At 44.3% G+C, this 16,800-nt stretch overlaps 1 protein-coding gene across 1 annotated transcript; it reads left to right on the top strand.

Moving 5' to 3' along the window:
• Nucleotides 1-259: 259 nt before the first annotated feature.
• Nucleotides 260-6,937, top strand: metrnla (meteorin like, glial cell differentiation regulator a). The gene is made up of 4 exons (XM_070848708.1): nucleotides 260-550; nucleotides 2,343-2,731; nucleotides 5,882-5,941; nucleotides 6,088-6,937. The coding sequence occupies exons 1-4, from the start codon at nucleotides 453-455 to the stop codon at nucleotides 6,399-6,401; spliced, it is 861 nt and encodes a 286-aa protein (XP_070704809.1). The 5' UTR covers nucleotides 260-452; the 3' UTR covers nucleotides 6,402-6,937.
• The last annotated feature ends 9,863 nt before the right edge of the window (nucleotides 6,938-16,800 follow it).

The following is a 16,800-nucleotide window of genomic DNA, read 5'->3' as shown; positions in this document are numbered from 1 at the left end:
GTAAATGCATCTTTTTTTTTTTTTTTTTTTATATATATACCACTGCATAACAGAGTAACTAATCGTCGCTTGTTACTAAAAACTTTCCTTTCGCCAAAAGCACTCAAACACTGTGCAAGTATCGTTTTAAACGCTGAAGCTCAAAGATCGGAGCCTTGGCTGAGCACCTGAAGGCAGCATGCATGATGAGCCAGCCGTGGATGGGGAGTGACGTGGAGAGCGGTGAGGGCTGCAGACACTCAGTCAGAGCCGAGATCAGTCCACCTTGAGCGGACGGCCGTCAGCACCGGGCGCCGTTAGAGACCTGATCGTCCCGAAGAGCGGAGAGGAGAGCCGGGGGCAGAGCGCGGGGCGGACCGGGGGCACATGGACGCGCCATGTAGCTGGAAACACGGCGGCGGACTCACGCATAGTTTCACTGGAGAAGAGGAGAAGTGAGCTGCGAGATAAACATGCTCGGCCCGATGCTGGCCTCCCTGCTGCCTCTTCTCCTCCTCTGTCGGATTTCTTTCTGCCAGTACTCGAGCGATCTGTGCAGCTGGAAGGGCAGGTGAGCTCCACGAATGATCAGTTTGATTAAGAAATTTAAAAAAAAAAAAGTGATTGTAATTAAAGTCCGGAAGAAAGTGACCTGCAGCGACTATAGATGACTGTGACCGAAACTCAAGAGAGAGAGAGAGAGAGAGAGAGAGAGAGAGAGAGAGAGAGAGAGAGAGAGCCTGCAGCGAAAAAAGAGACAAATTACAACAAAATTACAAACGTGGAACAAATGTTTCTGAAGCTTTTATTGAGTTTGTTTATTTTGAGATATGAGAGGAAATGAAAAATACGACAGTTACACAGACACATGTGGGTTTTGGGCTGTGCTTTTATTTATGAATGACTATTTGGAAAATGATCTGATCTCAATAACATGACTCACCAGTCACTTTGAATACGTTTTCTTACTATTGCTTGGAACCAAATGTTTTTTTTTAGTATAATAATTGTGCAGAAATGTAGTTGTAGTTATTAGCTGTTACTATCCAAGTGATCAGATGTGGCCTTAAAATCTCAGCCAGCTTCATTATTCTGTTGTTGGACATTTTACATGATTTCATACTTAAATCTAAAGATTAACATCCCCCACAACAAAAAAACCTCTGAAATATTCACAGGATTACATGTTCAAAACTTTTTAAGTATCTTGGTTTATGTTTTTGAATATTTCCAACGGATTCCCAAACCTCAGGCAGCATATACTGGAAAGTTTCACCTCCCATCAAACATCTGTTGAAATCTGTTTTGCACTTGAGAGGCTGCGCCTCAAATAGTGTGGTTTTGTTTTTCATCCTCCAGTCAGGAGGGGCAGGCCATACTTGGTACTTTGAGCTCCGCACCAATAATCTGTTGTTCATTAGTGAGACTCTTGACTAATCTCCTTTAATTGCATGCAGAAGTGATGAAGTTAGAAAGGACTTAATTAGAGGCGTGCTGAGGAGAGGCTGGTTACGGGGCTTCAGCTGCATATGCTCAGCATGTGCCACGGGTTACTTTAGATCTATGGCAAATTTGAATTTCAGCATCTCATTTTCAGGAAACTGGGCGTTTCTCCCCCGAAGTTAAACCACTAGCTTGGCATGCACATGCTGGTAGACTGCTGATGGCTTCCTGCCTTTGGCTTTGCCACAGGATGACTGACAGCCTGGAGTTTTCAAACCCTGACCAGGCATTAAGTTCTGGAGGGAGTCATTTGGTCACGCTGGCGCCAGAGTCCGAAGTGCTGCCCGGACAAGTCTCTTCCAGTCTCTTTGGTGGCTTGAAAGCAAGGGGAGGTTCGGTGCGTGACCTGCATTTGCACTTGCATGCAGCAGGCCCAGCTACTGTTGCTGCCGTTGTCTGCCCAGAAGCCCCTGTGTCCCTCCATTCATCCATTCCTGCTTCCAAACTCTTCCCAAAGGCAGCCTGCCAGTGGTGCATTTTGCCAAAGCTCTGGAAGCAACAATGTGGTATTGGTGGGGGGGGGGAGTGTGTGTTGGAGCTGAGGTCATTTTGGCTGCTCCGGCTCGTGACTGGTCATGCAGCCAGTCTTGCGCACAGACGGCCCTTAATGCTTCAGGAGGAATGTGATCTAATGGCCTTTGCAGCCTGCCAGAGGGCTTCACCTTGGTCGGTTAACTCGGGCTAGAAATCATTTTAAGATTCTGCTGGAAAAAAAAAAAGTTCTGCATGAGTTTGAAAAACATCTCCTCAAAGAAAGCTTTCGCATTCCTGTCTTTTTGTGCTTTCTTGTAGTTATTCAGAAAAACTCTCGACAATGCTCATGTTGAACTGTCGATACCTTTGCCTTTCTCCTCATCCAGCGGTCTGACTCATGAAGGCCACGACAGGGACGTGGAGCAGGTGTACTTGCGTTGCTCCCAAGGATCTCTGGAGTGGCTCTATCCCACGGGCGCCATCATCGTCAACCTCAGACCCAACACGGTCTCCTCCGCCGCCGCCCGCCTCTCTGTCTGCATCAAACCCTCGGCAGACTCCAGCGGCACCAACATCTACCTGGACCGTAATGGCAAGCTGCGGTTACTGCTGCGCGAGCAGGACCAGGCTCAGGGCAAGGTGCAGTGCTTCAGTATCCAGGCGGGGGCACTCTTCATCGAGGCCGTCCCACACATGGATATCAGCCGGCGGATCACGGCGTTCCAGTATGAGCTGGTCAGCAACAGACTGGGACCAGAGGCACACTCCCTGAGTGGTAAGATACAGCTCTGTTATGATGCTTTCACGTTCATGTATTAATGAGAAACCTTTAGATGGCTGCAGCCGTTATAAGGTCTGCAGAATTGCTTTTGATTGATTCCCTCTAGGCCTGGGTTCCTTTGTGCTTTGTCTCTGTGGTGTGTGCTCTGCACTAAATGCAGCCATCTACTGGTGGAAACTTTTATTAAGTTGGACTCTAATAGCTGGAAACTCAACATTTACTCCAGCACAGTAACACTGAAGCCAAAGTCCATTCCTCTGCTAGGATTGTCTGTATATTTTGGTTTGGGGAAAATATATTTCTTGTCAAAATCAAACTCTCGGCTGCGAGTATCAAAACATCAAAACCTGAAGCCTTTAAATCTTTATGGAACTTATTTTTTTTTAGGATGAAATGTTCATATTTTAGCTGATTCCACAGCTATCCACACTTGCTTTGACTTGGCTCTCGGATGTAGTTGTTTTTTTTGTTTTTTTTCCTGATGGGCTGTGTGTGGAGCGGCATAGCCAAACAGAGGGCCTCCATTGAAAAACAACCGCCTGTTTTCACACTGCGTACCTGCCAAACCTGCACAGTTTCAAGCTGCGCAACAGTGCGAGCGACTGTGTTTTTTTCCACCTGAAGCAAAATAAAAGCAGCGTCGGGTCCACGTCTGCTTTTACAGCTCTCCGGGCTCACGTATCCTCGTCCTGCGTCATTATCTGGCACAGCAGAGGGATTGGGTTAAATGAGCGTGGAGTTGTTTTGACCACATTAGTGTGCTCTGCTCTGCAGTGTAATCTGGCTCTGTGATGTGGCCTGAGATAGCACTGGAGTGATTCACAAAGACAGTGGTCTCGTGTCATGTGAAGCCCGGACTGGTGGATTGATTTGCTCCTTCGCTTCTTCTCGTCTTTTTCTTTTTCTGCTTCTTTCTTCCTTTCCTCTTCTCTCTGACCTGCTGTGCTGGGATTGAGTTGCTCACTGTTGAGCTGGAATGCATCTCCAACCAGATGTTGGGAGGACCTTCTAGGAGCATATAGGCTTATCCCCCCCACTCCTCCTTTTCTTGCTGTCACTCCCTTGCTTAAATTATTCTGCTTTTTCCTCCCCTGTGTCTCACTATTTCCTACATCTTAATTTCTTTCTTGTCTATTTATCATTCTGGTATTTTCCTTTTTCATTCCTCTCCCCTTCATATATCTTCCCTCTCTCTTCCTGGCTGTTTGAAGTGGTTTCTCTTCTGTGCCGAGTGGTATTAGCAAGTTGTGCTCCATTACAGAGGAATGCATCGGGGCCCAGATGTTGCAGGGACACTGTAACGCGCCCCTCCACCCCTCCTCCTTTACCACTCATCCCATCCCTCACCCCTCTCTGCTCCTGTGAAGTGGTTCTGATCAGAGTGGCGCTGCATGTGCACGGGCCAGAGAGAGATGCTGACTCGGCTCTCAGCCCATTCCTGTGGTTCTGTTTCATGTCTGACATGTGAGCCCCGCTCGGCTCTGCTCTGGAGGAAAGAAAAAACACTGCTGGGTTTAGGCCTCGGCTCGCTGCTCTGTCTGATGCTATGGCAGCACGCGGGCTCACTTCAAAGGCCCTTTGCACTCTGCTCTGGGCTCTGGGCGAGGCCGGCCGCTCTGAAGTCTCCCGGCTCTCCAGCTGTTCTTAAGCCGTCCGAGCTTGTGGCTGTTTGACCTCTGATCTCTCCAGTGATGCGGCAGCGCCTCGTGTTGCTACACAAGCTCACCCAAGACATGCTCACCCCTCACCCCTACACCCTCAGCTTCAGACAAGCCCGCTAAAAATGCGCTCCAGCTCTGCTCCTGAAGATGACAGATGACAGAGGGCGTTCTGTTTTTGGGCTTAAATCAGGTTAATGGTCTGTATTCTTCTCCTGAATGCAGAATTCCTAAACTAGATTCAGATTTGTGCTCAGACTATGTAAACAGCGCTCCGAATCCACCTGAGTTAATAGATTTAATCATTCCTCCTCTAATTTTATGGATGGACACCCACTGCTGCTCCACCCTCAGCCCACTGCTGACTCGACACCCCTCCCTCTGGCCCCACTCCTCCTCGCCCCACCTGCCCCTGTGCGCCACACCGCCGCTGAGGAAAACCACAGCAGATCTAGAGCTAATAAAGCCGTTCTGGTCAGGCTAGCCACAGGGCCACCTGAGTCAACTAATCATTGGGCTGACTGCTCTCATTTAGGGCCCTTTCTCCTGCTATAAAACACTCTGAAGCCAGACGGGCTGATTTGTTGCTTGCTGCTGCTGGCCTGGGGTGTACTTTTACAGCAGAGACTATTTAGCTTCTTTTTTTTTTTTTTTTACACACACTTATTTGCGCTGTAGTTGTGAGAGCATGCCCCCTCATGCCTCTCCTTTTTTATTGTTCAAGATGATATATGGTAATGGAGGAGGTTTTGTGCAACAGGCTAATTTTGTTCTATAGTAATATATAGTCATTTTCACTTTTAAGGCCGTTAAAAACTCTCTAGTCAGCACCGTGTGCACGTTTCAGTCCCAGCAGGCCTGCTAAAGTGCTAACAGCTCAGGTCCTCGTGTCCGTGCTCTCTTTTATCCTTTTCATCTGATCCTTGCTGGTCATGGAGCGTCAGGAGTTCCTCTTGTGGTGGGGAAGCCGACTGAGTGTTACACACTCATCAGCATTTAAAAAAAAAAAAAAAATGTAGTGATTATGTGTTTTTTTTTGCCCAGCTCTGTTTGGTGTTAAAACCCAGAGCTCATGACAGCTGAATCCTGTTCTGCCGTCTTTGTAAATAAATCATCTGCAGGCATGGAAATACTGTGATCCCAGTTCGGTGTGTGTGTGTGTGTGTGTGTGTGTGTGTGTGTGTGTGTGTGTGTGTGTGTGTGTGTGTGTGTGTGTGTGTGTGTGTGTGTGTGTGTGTGTGTGTGTGTGTGTGTGTGTGTGTGTGTGTGTGTGTGAGAGGAGCGCATACTCCTACATGGATGATCCAACAGCAGTTGTGTGTTTGTGAAGGTGCTATTTAACTCAAAAGTTGTGGATGATGTTTAATCGCACTGTGAGACCAGGATTGCTTAAGAAATCATGGACCTTTCTTCTTTCTGTTTCTGATGCTCTATCAAATTCTGGCTCTAAACTCATCCACTCCACCTCTCTTTATTTTTCTTTTAGCACCCTGTCAGCCCTGCAGCGACGCTGAAATGCTTCTAGCAGTCTGCACCAATGACTTTGGTAAGTTAAAACGCTGTTTGGGAGAATTATAGGCTTCCTGCTGCTGTATGGCGTGCAGAAATGTCCAATAAAAACACTGCTTGGTGTACCATGAAATATAGCCAGTTCTTGTAGCTAAATCTTGTCTTCCTGCTTGGTGTTTTCAGTGGCACGGGGCAGCATTAGGAAGGTGGAGCAGGAGGAGGAGCGCTCGTCTGTCACTGTGGAGATCAGCCGCCTCTATAGACAGAAGACCCAGGTCTTTGTATCTGGGGGTGTGAGGGTACGGAGCTGGATTGGCCACATCAAGATGCCCCTTCAGTGTGGGGTGAGGTCTGGTGAGGGCGATTTCCTCTTCACCGGGACAGTGAGGTTCGGGGAGGCCTGGATGGGCTGCGCCCCGCGCTACAAGGACTTCCTGCGGTTATATCGTGAGGCGCAGCAGCAGGGGACCAACCCCTGTCACGTGGACACTGACTGAGAGTGTTAACCTGCCCACCCCTGGAAATGGGACAAGTCCTCACTGGGTTGGGGAGGAGAGCAAGAGTTCATACGAAGGAGAGAAAGAGACTGAGAGCCTGGCCCAGTGGCAGAGCCTCGCTCCTCTCCGGCTGTCTCATGACTCTGTGGAGACAAAGAATGGATGTTGCCGAATGTTGCCAAGCAGCATGCTGGATGGACTCGAAAGCGATGCAACGTGGAATGTGTTCGGACTGCCTTTTCTCGCAGATGATGAACTCCCAGGTTTTAAATGTAGCAAACCCCAATTGGTTTTTTATGTGTATAAAATGTGAATGAACATTGTATATTTTGAAGCTGTGCGTGCTTTGTAAAAATCTTGATGTACAGTTCTGAAGTTATTTCTTATGACAGAAATGTATAAAATGAAAGCCTCTTATTTTTATTTTGTTTAAAAAATGATTCGCAATTTAATGCCTGAATCCACGTGTGTTTTATTCAGGCCATGAAATTGTAAAAAACAAACAAAAACCCAAACCAAAAAAAAGCAATTTTTTTTTTTTTTGCCCTTGAGAATAAAAGTTTTTATTCCCTGGAACAGTGTTGATGTCGGTGGTATTTACATGGAAAACACTTAACATATAAATAATCTCCACTGGGGAAGGTCTAACTGAAGCAGACAAGTTCTAGCGCCACTGTATAATAAACAAATCTTTATGAGGGATTATATATAGACCTGAAACCTGAAACCATTGGTTGATCAACAGAGCATTAATTGCAACTATTTTGTTGAAAAAGCTAAATGTCACCTATTTGCAGCTTCTCTGAGTATTTGCTGCTTTTTTCTGTTCTTATATTGTTATGAACTGTATCTTTTGGGGTTTCAGAGTGTCTGAAGATATTTGCAGACCTCTTTTGGCTGTGGGAAACTGTGACGACTACTTTTGTATATACATAAGTATATTACAGCTAATTTATTTTGACACTATAAACCCAAACTTTGTTTATTACATTTGGCGTATAGAGGCATAAAGAGTGGCGCTTATGGGTTATTTTCTTCATATCTTTGACATTGGAATAGAACCACACTCATATGATGTGCATTAGCCTCTCTAAAGTTCACCTCAGCCTTGAGCCGAGACCGTCTGCCAGGGGTACAGAGAGATTGATATCAGAGAGCTGGAGTGGATTCCTCTGTGTTGGTTCCTGTGGTGATGGGGGTGGCCGTGTGTCAAGGTCAATGTGAAAGGCCTCTTTGTTCCAGCGCAGCAGCCTGGTATGAGAGAGAGGACTGAAGACAGACCTGAATACAGCCCAGTGACTGGGCACGCAGCGGAAAGCTGCACTCTCCAACCACACTCCAAATTTTGATTGGCATGTACAGTTCTGCTCAGGCTCCCTGTTTAAAAGAAACCTTTTCATTTTCATCACCTTGAATAAAACACAAGAAACTAATCAGGTTATTGGAGCCCTTAGCTGTTCTTCCACATCAGATGATGCAACCTGTGAGCTGGACCCTTTTGAGGGTCTAGTTCTCTTTTTGTCTGCTTTCTCACTTAAACGGAAACGCACCTAGAATGTCTTTCAATACGTTGCCCCACTTAGACAATTGCCTTTCCAGACAGCACTGTGCATTGACTTGAACGTCTGAATTCCAGCTGAAAGCCAGCGGTCCCTGAATTGCTCACTGGGAAATGCAAACAGAGTTTCTATAGTAACGATGCCTTACTGTGAACCTTCTCGCCCTGGCTTTAAGACCAGGAGACTTGGAGGAGGAGGAGGAGGAAGAGGAGGGTCAGTGGGCATTATTTGGCTGCTGGTCCTGATTGTCAGACCTCCCTCCCTCCACCAGCAGCTGCTGGCAACACATGCACAAAGTCTTCAGGTGACTCCACTGCAACGTGATCAATATCTGCATTTCTGTTCGAACTGTTGCTGGTTTGCTCTGAACCCTGTCACGTCCAGTGCATGTAGTACAAACAGTATATAGGGAAATATTGTTTGTTGGAATTTCCTTTTAGTAGCACTGATAGTCATACTGGCAGCATTTATTCTCCATCATAAAGATTTTCTTCCACTAGAGTTGCAACAATTACTCTAAAAGTTAATTGATTAATTAATCACCAGCTATTTTATGTTAATCATTTAATCATTTAAGTCAAATGCGAAAACATTCAAGAGCTCTGGCTTCTCGAAAGGGCATATTTGCTGCTTACAATATAGTAACATTGAATCGTTGAGTCTCCTTGGGCTCTGGAAAAGAGATGCACATTATTTTTTTACTGTTCTCTGAAGTTTTATTAATCAATAGTGATAATAATCACTAGTCACAGGCCTAATTCATGCATAAGTCAAGCATGTGCCCTTAGTGCTACTTTACCCATCAGGACAGACCTCTGCAAGACAGATTACACCAGCAATCATGACATAAACCTGTGCTCATTGCTGGTGAACCTGATGTTATCAACAAGATAACTTATCAATTACAATCATGTTTGTGGTTATTGTCACTAAAACTTTCTTTCTCGGTTTAACTTGCTCTCTAAGAAAGCCATATCATTTCAGATTATGCTTATAAATCACATTTCATCAGATTTTCTTCAAAGACATTTGGTTCTAATGTCACTGGGTGTAGCTCGTTCAATTATCAGGCTGTAATTATGCACATGGGATCAGCGGAAACTTTCTGGGCAACGTCAGATTTAGTTGTGATACCAGTCGAGGAGGACCAGTCTGAACCAGACGTGAATATGTGGAGCCTTTGTGCTGTCAGTGTGATTCAGCTCTGAAGTCACTTCATGGTCATCTCGTGGGTGGAATTAAAAAAGATTAAGAAAAAAAAGGAAACTCCAGCGACGGCAAAGTGCACAGTGACTTGACAGAAAGAAAGGGCAGTTAGAGTTAAAGAGCAAGAGGACCCCAGCAGAGAGAAAAGCCCTGTGAGCACAGAGAATAGCAGCTAATATTTTATGCCTCTTTGGGAAGTGCTGGAATGTGGAGAATGTGTTGACTTCACACACACACACACGCGTGCACAGCCTCCTCCAGCGCCGCTGCCTTGATTAGCTGGAATCAATGGAGTCTCTGTGGTTTTTCTGTGTGTGTGTTAGTGTGTATGCCCGCACTGTGCGCGTGGCCCTAACCCCAGCACACATAAACACACCACCCCAGTGAGACAGCCACCACCCACACTGAGCCACAAGTCGCCCTGCAGCTGCAGTCCTAACACCTCCGATTTGACACAATGCTGCCCTGACACTTCTGTAACACAGCCTAAGATATCTGGTTTGAAATCTCACTTTTCATCCCATGAATCATGTATATTATATCTTTTATTTAACAATGACAAAAGGCTGTAATTCAGCCTCCTTCTCAGGAGACAATGAGATCCAAAATTGCACAATAGTTTTTGCAAAATTTAGTTTTCACTGGTTAAATAAGTCTTGTTACACGCAGGAAGAAAGACACGTACCTTATCAATATGCTTCACAGTGACACTGATGTTTTTGCAGTTCATATTCTCCAGGTCCATCATCTTAGTGTAGCCTGTTAGCGTGTTCAAATTAGCTATTTAGTGCTAAACAAAGTATAGTCAGCATCCAGGGCAACATCAGTTTTTTGGTATCTGGTGATCAAATGGCCAAATTCAACTTTTTGAGTTTTTGAAGATGGATCACCAAAGTCATTGGCATTCATGAATTTAAGTATCTGAACCAAATTAAACAGCAATCCATCCATACAGTTAGACTTTTGTGATATTTTAGCCTGGACCAAAGTGGATCGACATACAGGTGACTTTACGATCCTCACAGCCACGTCGCTGGCGTGACATTTTAGTAGCTCGGAATTATTTTAAATAACAACATTGTCATATTTTCAACTCCAAATACAGAAGTCTTGTCTCGATTCCCCGCTTGAACACATGAGAATGCGAGGATCAACAAGTCACCTCACAGAGTGCTTATTAATCCCCAGTGGGTCATGAGAATCCCAGTCGTGAAATGCCTTGCAGCCGCCTCCTTCGCCTTGCCTCACCCATTGCAGTAAGACAGGATTAAGGACTCTGGTGTTGGGTGTCTCTAGCAAAAAGTGAGTGCAGGGTCAGCAGCATAGGTCTGCATGTCTAAATATCAGGTATCAAAGGGGATCTGGGAATTTTCTGCTCCAACAGAGTAAATGGGTAGCATGCATGAAGCAGGCCAGGCACTGTCTTCATTGGATGGTTTGGTTGCTTCGTTTTGGCTGACAGGAGCCTGTCAAGACAATATTTCTTAAAGTTTGTAGAAACGTTTGGGATCACATCCAGTCAAAAACATACAGTAGCAATATCCAAAGTCTTTGGTCTGCTTACGGGGCCCATACATGTGATGGCAAACTCCACAGTGCTGAGCTTTATCATGCAAATTCCTCTTTCTTGGCTGATGTCTGTATTATGACTAATTATTTCTGTTTGTGAATGGCGATTTGCTGCTGTAGTCTGCTCCTACAAGACCGTCTCCCTCTTCCTTTTGTCCCGCGTCGTCCTCTTAAATGAGTGAATGTGTGCGGCTGCTGTCAGCTCACATGGCTCCCAGAGGACGCGTCAGGGTGCCCCATTCGTTGAGCAAACACACCAGTGTCCTCCAGAGTGGGGGGTCCTGCTGCAAGGAGCCACTGGGAGCCCAATAACAGAGCAGACTTTGGCTCAGAGGACGTCAAGCAAACACACTGCAAATGGTACTTTTATTTACTTGCCTTCACGTCCCCTCCCCCAACATCCTTCATTTACTGGGATTCGCAGTGCCATTTTCAGGAGCCCCATGACAACTGCAGGTCTTGGACAACTTTCTCATGATGTCACCAGCCTGTTGCAAAGTCGCTCAGAGATCCCAATGGAACAAAAACACAAAATTTGGATTTTGGTATCAAAGCTTGACTCTGACCTGTGGTGGTAAAGTCATGTTTTTTGGAAGGATCAGGTATTGTATTTTAGAATCTAAACTAAACTGATGTGGTCAGACATCCCGCCATAAGAACTACTTGCTTTAATCCGCCCTTAGTGATACAATGCATTGTGATCACAATAACAAAAGCTCGTCCTGTCACTGCAGCTCTCTTGGCTTAATCTTGGCTTTGAATGAGTGTGTTGTTGCTCGCTCTACACAACCTGTCACTCATCAACACTTGCTTGTTGTGTGATTGTGATAATGCAGTCTGCCCGGGCTCCTCTGCTCTCAGGCCTGTCAGACTCAGCAGATTTGCCGTTTGCACAGTCCAATGAGCACCAGTGGCTTTGCCTTGTCAGTGGACTCCTCCCTGGCAACCAGGCCAACCCCCTCTGACCTCTGACCTGCACTGTGGCCTCCAGATGAGAAGAGAAAAAAATGGTTCCTGTCTAAATTCAGCCATTAGAGTCTGGAGGAGACAGGGGCGTGCCCTCTAGCCTCTAAAGGAAACACACAACTTTGTGCATTGTAGGGTGACAAAGATCATCAGCCAATGGCGGGGCAAGTGCAGAGCGTGATGGATTGTGTAATTGAACATGTGACGTTTGATGGATGCCCAAATGAGGAGCATAATAGGTCGTGTGATGGATAGGTAGGAAGCGAACACTTAGATTTTCACACAGGAGCGGATGTGAGCTGTTTGGTTTTGAGACAGAGAATGATGGATCGATTCCTGAGGGAGGAGGTCTGGGCTAAAAGAGGGAATAATTGCATCATACTGCTGTGTAGTTACTACATCATTTCTGTTTTTATTATCAGCTGATTGGCTCAAAACACAAAAAACCACGAGCCAGCAAACATCATGAAGCAAATCACACATTTACAAATTATAAATGCTGCACTGTTTCTCCCAGTGATCAGTTAGATACTGCAAACATGCAATTAAGTTTGTTTTGTGGCCGATCTTCGCCAAAAAATGTCCAATAAAAGCTGTTAAGTAATTTGAGCGCGTGTCTTTAACATTGTGAGCACATGTTAAATGGAAACCCAACCCCACATCAGCGCTGCCTAACTCAGGATAGCAGAGGAATTTAGGGCCTGTCACACACTAACTCATACACAGCATAGCTCAGCACACACCCTAATGTCAAACATGGATTAAACACACATTTTACCCTCGCAAATGCTTGGCTGGATTAGAAACACTTTAATTTATATCAAGATGAAATGTTAAGTTGAATCATACACTCATAACATATGGTTACAGGTGGATTTCATTCAAATCATTACAGGTTGTAAACTAGCGTGCTGAGTCCTGAGTTACGGCAACAGTTATCGAGTGGACAAGTGTTGGCAACAGCTGAACGGTCAGCTGGTGAAAGAAAGGCTGAGACCAGGGAAAGTAGAGCTGTAGGGGGTCACACACACACACACACACACACACGTACACACACACACATGTAGCTGTTTCACATGGTATCTTGGCACAGGTGACAGACAGACTTAATATGGGTTCAGGACCCTGTTATGTTGGTATTGGGACCAGAAGGTCATAGGTCAACCTGATTAAATAACATTGAGGAAGCAAAGCACTAAAAAACTGAATTCAAATGATGTTTTTTTCCTAATGAGCTCGTAAGAGCGAACACTTGGCAAAGACGAGACGAAAAGACAATAAAAACAGGCATTTTTTTTGACAAATGAGACCTCAAACTTGAGGAATTAATTAAAAATAAAGAACATTTATTTCATCCCGTTCGACTTGCAGGCTGTTATTTCCAACTCACCCTCAAGTATGTTCTTGAGGAAGCTGGTGTGGAGCTGTGTCTGCGCTCATGTTGCACCACAGTCACGTCAAGTTTACCCAGTTGCAGAGTCATGAGACAAGCGCTCACTGGTATGACATAATGTGTAGATTTCGGGAGGATTATCACCGCTCTGCTGTGGAATGCATAACATGTCTGAGTGGGGAAATCAGAGGGAGAGTGGCAGCGGGGGCACGGGAGCCTCACTCCCTGCTGACAGTGAAATTTAGTTCCGCCCCGCCATGTACAAATGCGAAGCTGCTGAAAGAAGTCTTATATATTAATATATGTATCATGTTAAATTTGCCTCCTCTCCTGCTGCTAGGAGTGCAGAATGCTGTCATTATCGAGGCAGCTACAGGAAACTTTCATTTTGTGTTTGGCGGCCCCTACGGACAAAAGTGGTAGTGTGTCCCGGAATAAAGACCTCATTTCCCATGAGCATCACTGCTTCATGTCTTATATTTAATACTTATTAACGACAGTACTTGTTTTAATTCTTATTATTACACGATATGTCTTATTTCTAATACGATTTTGTTCAAACACAGCTGTTTGCAGTCTAGCTAGCGATGAGGTAATGAACCTATTTGTGGTTGTGTGCGACTTAAATATAACTGAGGTGCATGAGCGATAAATAAGTTGCCCCAGTGAATCTATGTCTGCATAAGACTCAGCCAACAGCAACGTTAGCCAAAGTGTTAGCTAGCTTTGATTTAGCCACCAACATAAATTCATATACTGATGTAAAACCACGTCTGGCAGAACTAAAATACACATATTACATTCCTGTCCACGAGGAAGAGGGCCGGTTTAGGACTGGTTTGGTCCTGGAGACTGCAGATTTTACTCAACAAGAACCTTGTGCTTTAAACTGCAGTGGTGATGTTTAAAAGAGGCAGGAGAGGAGCGTCTAAATAAAAGATGCTATCAGGCTGCATCATGGAAACTGTAAGATCCAGTGATTTTTGGAGCTTGACCCATTTTAGAGAAAGTTTTTTCTAGCAAGTTGACAGCTTTGTTGAAGCGTAATACTAAATCACTGCTGTGCCACTTTAATCCAAGATCTAAATAAGTAAGTCTTTTAAAAATACAATATAATATATAATATGCAAATATGCAAAATTGTTGAGTTCCCTTTAGCTGCTTTCCTTCAGTATTTAGTGAATGAAACATGAGACAGTTAATTTTAGCTAAAACACCATTAGATAGCATTGTAGATATTTTGCAAACATGAAAATGTTGGTAAATCTTGGTAGTTGTACTTCATCCTTCATCCACCTCAGTAATAAACAACATGTGCAGCTGAACAAAAATATCACCTCTCAGGCTATTTTGCCTTAAAAAAATGAACACCTACAAATTCACATTTTGGTTTTAATGTGTCTGGTATGTGAATTGAATTTTAAAAAGTTTTCCACTGTGAAAGACGCAGAAAAATACAAACCTCTCAGGAAAACACTGACCTAAATAATTGGATTCCCTAAGGAGCACATTCCCAGGGAAGCTGGGCCTCTCTTAACGAAACAGATGCTGCCCCCTGCAGGACGTGTGTGTCTTTCAGCAGCTTGATGCCTCTTGCCGCTGACATACGTGCATATACAGTGAAGACAATGACAATGTGGAGACCAGAATGCACTCCTCTACTTATCACCACCGTGCTTCCACTGACGGACCGAGCTATGTGCAGTACTGGCCCGCAAACCGAAGCCATAATAAGAGCGCAGTGAGAGCACAGACAGTTGGCTTTATGTTTCACGTCTCTCTCCAATCCCGGAGAGGCCACTCATGTTTCCAGCTGTGGTGAAATGTAGATTAATGCTGTAGTCATAACAAAGCCTGAACAAGACTGACACTGCATCATAAGAGGGATGGAGCTGTGATTGTTTGCACTGCAGACATGGTGTCCACACGCTGATGAATGACTTGAATCTGTCTAATGTAACAGTGGATGTTTCCAGTACAGTAAGGCAGCAATTTAAGCGGGATGCTGTGCCTACCTGCAGACATGTGTAAATATACAAGGAGAAGAGCGGTTCTGCCCTGCTGATGCAGAAATCTGACAACTACAAGTCGCTGTCCCAAAGACAACAGTGACCCCACGAGGGAAGGAAACCAAACTCTGCTTTCTGCTGAGAGCGACTTGGCCAAGTGTGTACTTAAAAACTCATCAGTGTATCCACAAGGGTTATATTTTCAGTGAGTGTTGGAAGATATTTTATACCAAATTTAGAAAGAAAACATAGTCAAACAGATCAAGTTCAGTTCATGACGCCTGGGAAGAAATCCAGTAATAAAATAACAGTTGTTTGCCTGCGAGGGGTCTATGAGGTTGTTTGTATTGGGCCTGTGAACACCGACCACCTTTCACTCATTTTACTGATCACAAAAAGCAAGAAAGTTATATTGTATTTTCAGGATTTACTCTCAGGAATCGCTTAAGTGTAATTGAGAAAAGACAAATCGCATAACCCACATTTCATTTTCATGTTTTTCCTCCTTTCGTACAGTTCGCAGAGTGCAAAAAAACAGCACGTCAGTCATTTTATAAACCCCTGAATGGATTAAACAAGACTTTTACACACATACTGAACATGTTTCCCCCAGTGGAGGACACATGATGGTCAGGGGGTACATTCACAGCTCAGCAGTGGAAATGTTTCTCTCTGTCCAGCTTTGTTTCTGGGAAAGTGTCATTCAGGTCTTCAGTGGTCATCTGGTCGATCATGTTCCTGACTTTGTCCAAAAGAGGATTTTGATTAAGTGTTTTCAGTAGAAAAACAGGCAAATTAAGAAGGAGGAAGGAAAATAAGGAAGAACCAGGCAGTAGATGTATGTGTGAAACAAATTCTGGCTCCTGTAAGTAAGTTTTCACATCTATAATTCTCACCTCTTTTTCATAATGCCAGCTTTGGATTCTTCAGACAAAAAGATGAGCTGCTTGCTTCGTTGAGAGCTCAGAGGAAATTTGGAACATTTATTTTGCTCTTCTTGCCTACATACCAAACAACTGTAATCGATCGAATATATCCTCTCTTTTTACTGCTGTGGGAAAATGTTTAGCTGAATATAACCAGAAGCTCACTTCTCACTTATTTGGAGTTTTTTTTAGCAACAGATCCAAATTCCTCAACAAGAAGTAAAACTTTTTAGAACTGACAGCCCAAATCCAACAATACATCTCCTCAGTTTCCCAGTGTAAAATCAAGAGGGCTTTTAAAACGGTATGACCCTTTTATTTTGAAATGTCAGTGTGTGTGTGTGTGTGTGTGTGTGTGTGTGTGTGTGTGTGTCTTGACGCTAGATGGAGCCAATGGGTAACTGATATTTTGAGTATATTTATAATCACCAGTCAGGTGACTTCAATACACAGATTTTTAAAGATTTAAACGCATAATTTTATGATTGATATTTGTTGGGTTTGATCATTAACAATAGCTTAAGGTTGCTTCCTGCTGAAACCTTCAAAATAAAACAACCAAGTATGTAACTAAAGTTGGCCAAACATTCACAAAAGTGGTGCTTATTTACAGTAATGCATCACATGGTTCAGGGGCTCATTATTATTACTATAATTATTATTATTATCATCATCACCATCATTATGTTGTTGTTGTTAAATGGTGTGACTGGTCTCAGCAGGTGTTTGTGACTTTTATTTGGAAAATCCCATCCGGTGTGACCTTTCCTG

This window comes from Pempheris klunzingeri, chromosome 17 (genome assembly GCF_042242105.1).
Source record: "Pempheris klunzingeri isolate RE-2024b chromosome 17, fPemKlu1.hap1, whole genome shotgun sequence".
In the NCBI taxonomy this organism is placed as follows: Eukaryota; Metazoa; Chordata; class Actinopteri; order Acropomatiformes; family Pempheridae; genus Pempheris; species Pempheris klunzingeri.
This window is presented reverse-complemented; position numbering and strand designations above follow the sequence as displayed.

Coding starts and splice junctions, on each gene's coding strand:
- metrnla (XM_070848708.1), top strand. CDS start 453: ATGCTCGGCCCGATGCTGGCCTCCCTGCTGCCTCTTCTCCTCCTCTGT. Junction 551..2,342: donor CTGTGCAGCTGGAAGGGCAG/GTGAGCTCCACG, acceptor CTCCTCATCCAG/CGGTCTGACTCATGAAGGCC. Junction 5,942..6,087: donor AGTCTGCACCAATGACTTTG/GTAAGTTAAAAC, acceptor TGGTGTTTTCAG/TGGCACGGGGCAGCATTAGG.